At 48.3% G+C, this 8,706-nt stretch overlaps 1 protein-coding gene across 4 annotated transcripts in view; it reads right to left on the bottom strand.

Annotated features, from left to right (window-relative positions):
- The window catches only part of ILF3 (interleukin enhancer binding factor 3, 90kDa), a 20,510-nt gene extending 12,459 nt beyond the window's left edge, over positions 1-8,051 (bottom strand). For 2 of the 4 annotated variants that reach the window (XM_010828351.1, XM_010828350.1), the window contains exons 1-7: positions 6,407-8,051; positions 5,629-5,858; positions 5,298-5,475; positions 3,127-3,274; positions 1,664-1,755; positions 1,172-1,267; positions 345-456 (exon numbers count right to left, since the gene is read on the bottom strand). In XM_010828351.1, coding sequence (XP_010826653.1) covers positions 345-456; positions 1,172-1,267; positions 1,664-1,755; positions 3,127-3,274; positions 5,298-5,475; positions 5,629-5,858; positions 6,407-6,409 — 859 coding nt within the window. In that variant the 5' untranslated portion in view covers positions 6,410-8,051. The remainder of the gene's footprint in view (positions 1-344; positions 457-1,171; positions 1,268-1,663; positions 1,756-3,126; positions 3,275-5,297; positions 5,476-5,628; positions 5,859-6,406) is intronic. The other 2 variants (XM_010828353.1, XM_010828352.1) reach the window with 1 other exon arrangement.
- Positions 8,052-8,706: the final 655 nt, after the last annotated feature.

The following is an 8,706-nucleotide window of genomic DNA, read 5'->3' on the forward strand; positions in this document are numbered from 1 at the left end:
TGTGTTCCCCCCCGCGCCCCATCCACACCCAGCTCTGGAAAACACGCCGGGCTCAGTGACCCACTCGGCGACCAGCCCGTGAGAGAAATAAGCCACTTGTGTCTCAGAGCAAGGAGCTCGCGTGGGAGTGGGTCACTACTGCCCCGGATCCGCCCGGAGTCACAGCTGCGGAGCCGGCACAGGGCTGGATATGATGGTGCAAGAGGGTAGTCACATGCTTCACCCCTGGGGGACACGGGGCTGCTGCTGCCCTACCCACTCAGGGGACCCGCCGGGAAGTGGCCTCGGGGCCTTGGTCCCTGTCCTTTCCTTTCCCTGCCACCTGCAAAGCACAAGGCCCCAACCTGGCATGACGATGCCCGAAGCCAGGCACTCCAGCACCCTCCGCAGGGCCTCGCCAGCACCCATGGGTCTGTTGGCTGTGCCGATGGACTTCTCACAGAGAAGCTCGAGGGGCTGAAAGGGAAGAGGGAGAGTTAGTCACCAAGTCCAGGAGGGAGCAGGCTGACTCTGAGGCAGTGTCCCCGTGTGTGTGTTTATCAGAGTCAAGGCCCTCCAAGTTCCCAAGCCAGATTCACAAGCCAGAGAAAGCACACCTAGGATGGGGCTCCACCATCTTCTCCGTAAAGGGAGTGATGTTAAGTCTCTTAGGCTGTAGGGGCCAAGAATTGAAGCTGTGTACTTAGGTACTTAAAATGCAGCATTTAGAAAGATAAAAACCAGGAGGGGATGTATGTATACTTATAGCTGATTCATGTTGCTGTACAGCAGAAACTCATACAACACTGTAAAGCAATTATCCTCCAATTAAAAAATAATTTAAAAAAAAGCCATTCTTCACCATAGACTATAGAAAGAGGCAACTGGCCAAAATAGGCCTGTGGGCCTCAGTCTGCTGACCCTTGTCTCAGAGCAGCTACAAAAGCGTCTACACAGAGTGGAGCCTGTTCCAGTAAGTACACCGCTGGCTGAGCTGTGCATCCTCCTCTGGGTTCCTCTCAGCCCCACCCAGGGTGTGGCACTCAGCAGGAGCTCAACAAGCAGCTCTGATGGGATGCATCGGCCACACCCCAACGGGCCACTCCAGCCTGCTGATCAGCAACACAGTCCTGGGGTCTGGGAAGTCTCTGCACACATGACCCAAGGTGACTACAGCTCCAAGGTGCCTTACCCATCCTCTGAGGGGACCCCAGGTGGGCACTCGGGTGCACAGGTCCCTCAGGACCCGGATGACAATGACACACGACTTCAGCCCGTTGGCTCTGGCCTGGAGGAACAAAGCACAGGCTCTTTACCCCAGGGCACCTCCCTGAACACGAGGCAAACATGAAAAACACAAGCCTCAGGGTGCTACTTTGTCAAGGGTAAACGAAGGTGAATGTTTACGACCATCAAGTGTGTGGTCGGCAGCAACTCCACCAAGTGGACGGTAATAACGTCATTACTCTTGGCACAAAGCAGCAGCTCCCCACCTACTCGGTCACAAGCCTCCTGGGGGATGTGTCAAATTTGTCTATGCGTGCTCCTTTAGCAACCACACGCCAGCAGTTGCTAAGTTCAGCACAGCGCTCTTCAACGTTATCAAAACTTTATGGTGAAAGTTAGCCAAGTTAAAACTTAGGAATTCTCTACCGAAAGACAAATAGAAGAACAAAATGCAAACCTGGAACCACTTGGCGTGTCGGAGGGACGCCAAGGCAGCAAGGCATTTCTGCCTGTCCAGAACGTCCGGGGGGTCGTTGACTGATAGCGTTTCTATTCATGGATGGAATAAGAAGACAAGGTACAGTTTGACCAAGGGGTTTCTGTCAGGTGGAAAGGGGATGTGGCAGCTTCCTAAAGGGCAGCTGAGGCTCCCAGAATCTCAAGTCCTCTCCACCCTTGACCAGGGAAGGAGATGCTTGAGCACACTGAACTCAGCCCCGAGAGGAGATTGTAAAAATCAGAGGCCCCCTCCAAAAAAAAAAGAAGAAAAAAAAAAAAAAAACCAAAAAGAAAAACAAAAAAAACAAAAAGAAAAACAAAAACAAAGTGGGAAGGTACTCTAAAAGGAACAATCCCATGGGGGAGGGGGACAGATAGGTGGACCCTATCTTCTAATAGATGGTTACCTTGCTTCCTCTCCCCAGGATCTCCCAGTAAATGAGCTATGCTAAAAAATTCATTAGCAAAAAGAAAAAACAAAAACCAAAACCGGGAAAAAAAAAATAGGTGGGGGGAGTAGAAATGCACTCCCTCTCTGCCTCCCACAGGTCATCCCCTGAGGCAACCATGGCAAAGGGGACCACCTCCGCCCGCCAGGCGGGACTGCCCCAGCCCCAGCCCTTGACAGAGTCAGTCCTGTTGGTCAAAGGTCCAGCGTCCCTGAATTGATCAACTAGAGGGCTCTGGTGGTGAACCGGTATCGGAACCGAAGGGCACTGAGGAACCTCAACAAGGGTGCGCTTGAGCCTGTGCTGCAGCAGAACCCGGGCGTTTGTCGCTCCCACCACCTGTGCGTCAGGGGTTTGGATAAGGCCAGTCACCCATCCACCCAGAGATGCGCAAGGGGCCCTGGGCGGACTCGGAATCGTGAAAGCATGAGCACTGTCCGAGGTTCCAGGATTTGGTCTGAAAATTACTCCACTGTTAGAAAAAACTTTATCCAAAACTCTGCCCCAGCTCTCTGCATCTCGATCACGGCCACAGGTAACAGCAGCCAGTGGAAGAAGACAAACGAAGAGGCCCTGGTTCTACTGCAACACAAGCTGTTTGCACAAGTCCAACGTGATACTCATGCAGATACCATCTGGTTGTCTTCTGTACTTTAAAAACCCTACAGTCACCGGGGACACGCTTTTCCAAGGCCAGAGACTGGCTCAACCGAAAAAACACCTTTAACACTGATAAGAACATCCAAGGATTAGGGCGGTGCAATCCGCTCGGAAAAGTACTACTCACTTTTAGTGCAACTGTTTTTTCAACCTCCCAGAACGGAAACCCAATGGGAGATGTGAGCTCGAGTAAAGGTGGTCAAAGCTACACCGCTAGCCTTTTATCAGAGCAATCTAAAACTTCACAGCACATTTTAACAGTGAGGGGATACCACAGTGCCAACGCCCTGCTGGCCTTTCTCAGCCTCCCTACCTCCAGCTAATACTTTCTCCATTTCTTCTCTGACAACAGGGGAGGTCAGGTGGATGGTCAAGGACAATGGAGGCTCTTTTGTGTTTTTTATCACAATCGCAGCGTCATCAACAGACTGGAGTATTTCATACTTGTCATCTGTGACAGCCTACAAAAGAAAATGCAACTGTCAAACACTTGCTTCCCAAGACCATCAACAGTTCTTTTGAGCTCCTGATTACAACTACAGGCCAACTTCTTGGGTTGTGACTGACAGCAGCGCCTTCCACTAGGGGTCAGAACGCCCTCTTACTGGACAGGTCTTTGGCCATCTTCCAGGTACTCCAGGGAGGAGATGACTACTTAGCAGAGGAAGCTTTGTAATACAATGTTAAGAGTTAAGGGAGGAGGAGGCCGTGTGAAATCCTCACTGTGTCACTTGGGAGTCACGTAACTTTCGACAGATCACTCCATCTCATCAAGACTGTGGTTTCTGATTTGTAAAACGGACTTAGGGACACGACCGACACCCAAGGCGGCAAAGGAACTGAACCGGACACGGCACAGAAAGCACAGCACCCAGGGCGGTGTGGGCAGCCAGCCACCGCTGTATCCACACACGGACGAGCAGCTATCACAGGGCGTGGAATGAAAACTGCGGGGTGCAACAGTTTCATATGGCAACTATGAAAGCACGTACTTGCTGCAAATGCATGCTACAAGGGTCTATAAAATGACGTTCATGCCTGTAACTTCTGCTTTCTTCTTTATACCAGTTTATATGCCCTATAAAGAAAACTTGAGTATTTATGACTTTTGTCAAAGAGAAAAAAAAAAGTTTTGGGGAGAACAAAAAAAGTTTCGGGGAGAACAAAGGCACTGTAGAGAATCCAAGCTGACTTTGCTCCACCTCAGCATTATTAGACGTGCCACAGACCACTCTTGGTGGCAGGGCGTCCTGTGCACTGGAGGACCTCGGAAAGCCTCTCCAGCCTCCACCTACAGATGCCGGCAGCACCGCACCCACTCTGCTGAGATAACTTACACTACCTCTAAACTCACTCCATGTCCCCTGGGGTGCAAAATGTGCTCCAGTCAAACAACACTCATCTATATGATAAATATATACTTTCTTGGGACTTCCCTGGTAGTAGAGACTCCACACTTTCAATACAGGGGGCGCAGGTTCAATCCCTGGTAGGGGAACTAAGATCCCGCAGGCCGTGTGGTGTGGCCAAAAGAGAAAAACAGGGGTAAAAAAAACACCTTTGCATCTCTCCATAAACACTCTACGGAAATGGTCTTTCCTTTAGAAACATCTATGTCAACTTAATTTTCTACACTTAATATACTTTTTAATAGATAAAGATGGAAACTAACTTAAAAAACTATCACTAAAACAAAAACTTCAGGGCTGCCTTCCCTTTTAACAGCTCCCCAAAGCCTTTCCACACTGCATTAGCTGCTCATTTCAATTCTGACCTCTGTCCTGAATCCCGAGGGGTCAGTCACACGTGACAGGAGATTTACATGGGAAAATGAACAGTGTATCTATGGGGTGAGAATTTCTACTTTCTTCTTTTCTTATCCTGTGGCTGAATCCAGGGTAATGTCCCCAGGAGGCACTGAGGGGCAACAACACACAGACATTCTGAAGCCCAGACATCTCACCAGCCGGGGACGCGGGGTCAGTTACTGAGTTCCCCGCACCTCAGTCCCATCCACTAGAGTACTTAAGATGATCAAGCCCCACTTCAGTCATCATGATGAAATGATGTGTGCAGAGCTTCTCTGGCCTAGGGCCTGGTTCAGTGAATGCTCAAGAAATGCCAGAAGTTACTATTTATATAGTACTTCTGCAGTGAGGCAAATAAATTGGTTAAAAACAACTTTTTTGAAGTCCAGGTTTGCATTAAGGAGGAAGACTTGATAACTGAATATCCTTTGCAGCCACCCGCCCATCCATCCATTGCTGGAGTCTGGATGTGAAGGTCATGCCCAGTGCCGCCTGGTGCACAGTAGGCTCCCGGCCCGGCTGCCGGGCGTCTCTGCAGCATCCTGTCGGGCAGCTACAGAAATGTGAGAATGGCAGGGGCCAGGCTGGGTGTGGAGCATGCCTCCCGGGGCACAGCACAGTTGGTCATGTGTTCCCCTGACCACCCTGCATCCCCAGTGGAAGTGGGCACACTCACAGTGAGCTGGATGGCCAGGTTGTCAGCCACCTTGTCCAGGAGGGCAGTTGTGGGCTTCTCCTTACACAGCAGCACCAACTCCAAGTCCAAGTCCCCCTTGAGCAGTAGGCCCTTTGCCACGAGGCCAACACGCATCACTCCCCTCAGGGTTCTGGTCATGTGCTCTGTCTTCTGCTCCCTGAGAACAGCCCAACACAGGCCCAGTGAGATTCAGGCTGGCCAGAACCCAGGGGCGCCGGAAAGGCTGGCGTTTCTTAGAAAAAGGAGAGCTCAACCCTGCACTGGCCAGTCTCCCTAGATATAAGAAAAACACCTTACAAAGCCAACCTACCCAGCCCCTTCTTTGCCCTCGTCTTCCGCGGGCACATCCACATTCTCAGACTCGGCATGGTCGCTGCTGCCTTTCTCTTGCTCATCGATCCAGTCAGACACAGCTTTGAGAGCCCGCTCTGTGTGGGACACCATGTTCTGGACTGCCTCCAGCTCCTCTTGTGTTGGGTAAACGGAAGAGTGCTTTGCCATCACATGGCGATCATCATTCACAAAAATTCTCACTGGACGCTGGAGATGTGAAAACTTAGTTAAAAACGATGTAAGGAGACCAAGCAGCTTGATGCTTAATCTGTTCAGCTGTACAGCTCACAATTACACACATGAAAGTAAGACTATATGAACACATCTGAAGATCTGAGAAGGACAACCGAACACAGCAGCCGTGCTTTCTCTAGGCCACGGGAAGAAGGGGGCACGTTACACATTTCTGTATTACTACAACTGTTACAGTACGTACTTAAAGAGTCTAATGAAAAATGACCATAAAACCAAATGCTCTGGGGAGGCAAGACAGGTGAAGGCTACTGAGAGGTACAAATTACCAAGTATAAAATAAATTAAAAGGACAAAATGTACAGGATAGGGAATGTAGCCAATATTTTATAATAACTTTATATGGAATATAAATATGAAATGACTGTTGTACACCTGAAACTAATATACTGTAAGTCAACTATACTTCAAAAAAAAAATCAAATGCTTTGGGGCAACACCACAAACATTTTTGTATGTGAATGAAGAAACAGTATCTATGATTAAGAAAATGAATTTCTTACCATTTTTACTTCACTTTATCTGCAGTGTCTGGAAATCAAATTTTTGCTTATCTTTTCAAATTGTGACAGATTTCCTTGCTGTTATCAATACTTCAACTATCTATAAGATCAGAAAATCTTTTTTAGTTTCATGTATTTCATCGGTGGAGGAGTCTGAGCAGTCAGATAATCCCGCAGGAGGAAAGCGATGCTGCCTCAGGAAGGAGTCTGTTAACACAGCAAGACACATCTCTATTTCCAAATAATCACTAACCCAAGGTGCAAACAACTAATTATAAAACTCCCCCAAAATGAAAACAGCTGGTTTCTAGAAGCCACGTTTGACTTCAGGCCCACACTCAAAATGGTTTTTACTTTAAAAAAAATCTCCTTTCAACATTTCGCGATATGAAGTATGCCAACTTTTACAAATAAACCTATTACCAAGCCTCCCCCAAATGGTATGGGTTAAAATGTTCAGCAAAATCTTGGTGTCTGGAGAAGGGAAAGAGAAGGAAGGAAGGCGCGAGCTCTGACCCTTGAGGGTTAGGAAGACGTGGAAGGAGAGCAGGAAACAGAGGGCCCCAGACAGCTGCTGTAGATTGGTGAGGCAGGACCTTCCAAAGCGCCAGGGGGACACGCCCCCACAGCACGTGGCCACCCCTGGGCTCAGCTCTGCAGTGGCTGAGACCACTGAAGAGGACAACACAAGTCTCCAAGACAAACACAGCTATAATTACAATTTTGGACTCTAAATAACATGCTGGCTACAACCTACTCAATTCCCACTCTGTGCAAACAGTCTGGTCCACACTGTCTGGTCCACACTGAAATCTTTCAAATGAGTAAACAACCCAAAAAGCCTCATCAGCAGAGGAGGCAACAGATTGACTCCACCCATTCCATCCAACCACATAACAGCTAGCCCCTTCCATCCACATCGGTTGTTACCAGCCAGTGCAGTAGGTTCATCTCAGAAAGGCATTCACTTCAAGGATAAACACTGACAAGACTAGCCCAAATGAGAATTTCCCATAATGCTTTAGGACTAGCTAACTACCATTGAAAACTTAGGGGTTGCCAACTAAAGCCTGAAAATCTAAGGGTGGAATGAGAAGTGATATTCCTGCAGAATCAGGCAAGACGACAGATGGGGTCTAATGCTTCATGACGGGGACTGAGAGAAGGAAGAAGACCACAAGTCCCCGGGCTCAGCCCTGGCTGTGCCTGAGCCCTTGGTAAGCCACTCACTCAGTAGTCACCAAGTGGGAGCTTTTGCCACTACCTGTGTGGCCTTCAAGTTCCTTGGAGGTTCCTTCAACCCGCAACATGGAATCTACTCCTCTACCTCTTCAAGGAGGGTGTGAAAATTAGATGAGTTGGCCTGTGGAAAGCATGGAGCACAAATCCCACAGACCCTAAAAAAAAAAAAAAAAAAGCAGCACTGACTTCTACTACAAGTACGTCATCAGGTTGTTGTGGGGGCTAATAATAAGCACATGCAAAAGCACATCCTGGATAAGGAATGAATGACACTATGGCTGTGTTTGAAAAGAACGTCTTTACCTCAGATACACATTAAAGATAAATTTATGGCTTAAACTACACGCCTGATTTTTGCTTGTTTTAAAATACTTTAGTGAGGGATTTCCCTGGTGATCCAGAAGGTAAAACTCTGCACTCCCAATGAAGGGCGTCTGGGTTCAATCGCTGGTCAGGGAACTAGATCCCACATGCCACAACTAAGAGTTCGCATGCTGCAACTAAGACCCGGCTCAGTCAAATAAATAAAAATAAATATTAAAAAAAAACTAGGGGTGAGGTGGGGAGTGGAGAAGGGAACCCTAGGACAAACCAACACTGGAAAACGTTAATACCTTTTGAAGATGGAGATGGGTAGAATGGGGATCACTGTGCGTGTCTGAAAATTTCCATTATAGTTCTTTTTTTAAGTGCATAGCAAACTGAAGAATTCTTGCAAAAGTGCACCCATGGCAGGTAATCTAAAATGTAAGCCAAGTCTCAGAAAATAAATTCTAAACCGACAAGAAGCAGGCTGTCGGAAATCACAGCTGACTGGTGAGAAGCCCATGGTAAACAGTCACCAGTCCTGGACAAATCTACACTGCAACTTCATCAGTCTGATGAAGAAGGATGATGTTTAAAACTGCACTTAGTCAGAAGTATTCTCTGTGCACCTCCCCTGTACAGGCCCTGAGCCAGAGGCTGGGAGGGTGATGAACACAGCAGGCAAGCCCCCAGTTCCTGTGGACCTGGCCACCCTAAAGGACAAATGCCTTCCCTCCAAATCCAACATGGTG

Source organism: Bison bison, unplaced genomic scaffold, assembly GCF_000754665.1.
Source record: "Bison bison bison isolate TAMUID 2011002044 unplaced genomic scaffold, Bison_UMD1.0 scf7180017864492, whole genome shotgun sequence".
Taxonomy (NCBI): Eukaryota; Metazoa; Chordata; class Mammalia; order Artiodactyla; family Bovidae; genus Bison; species Bison bison.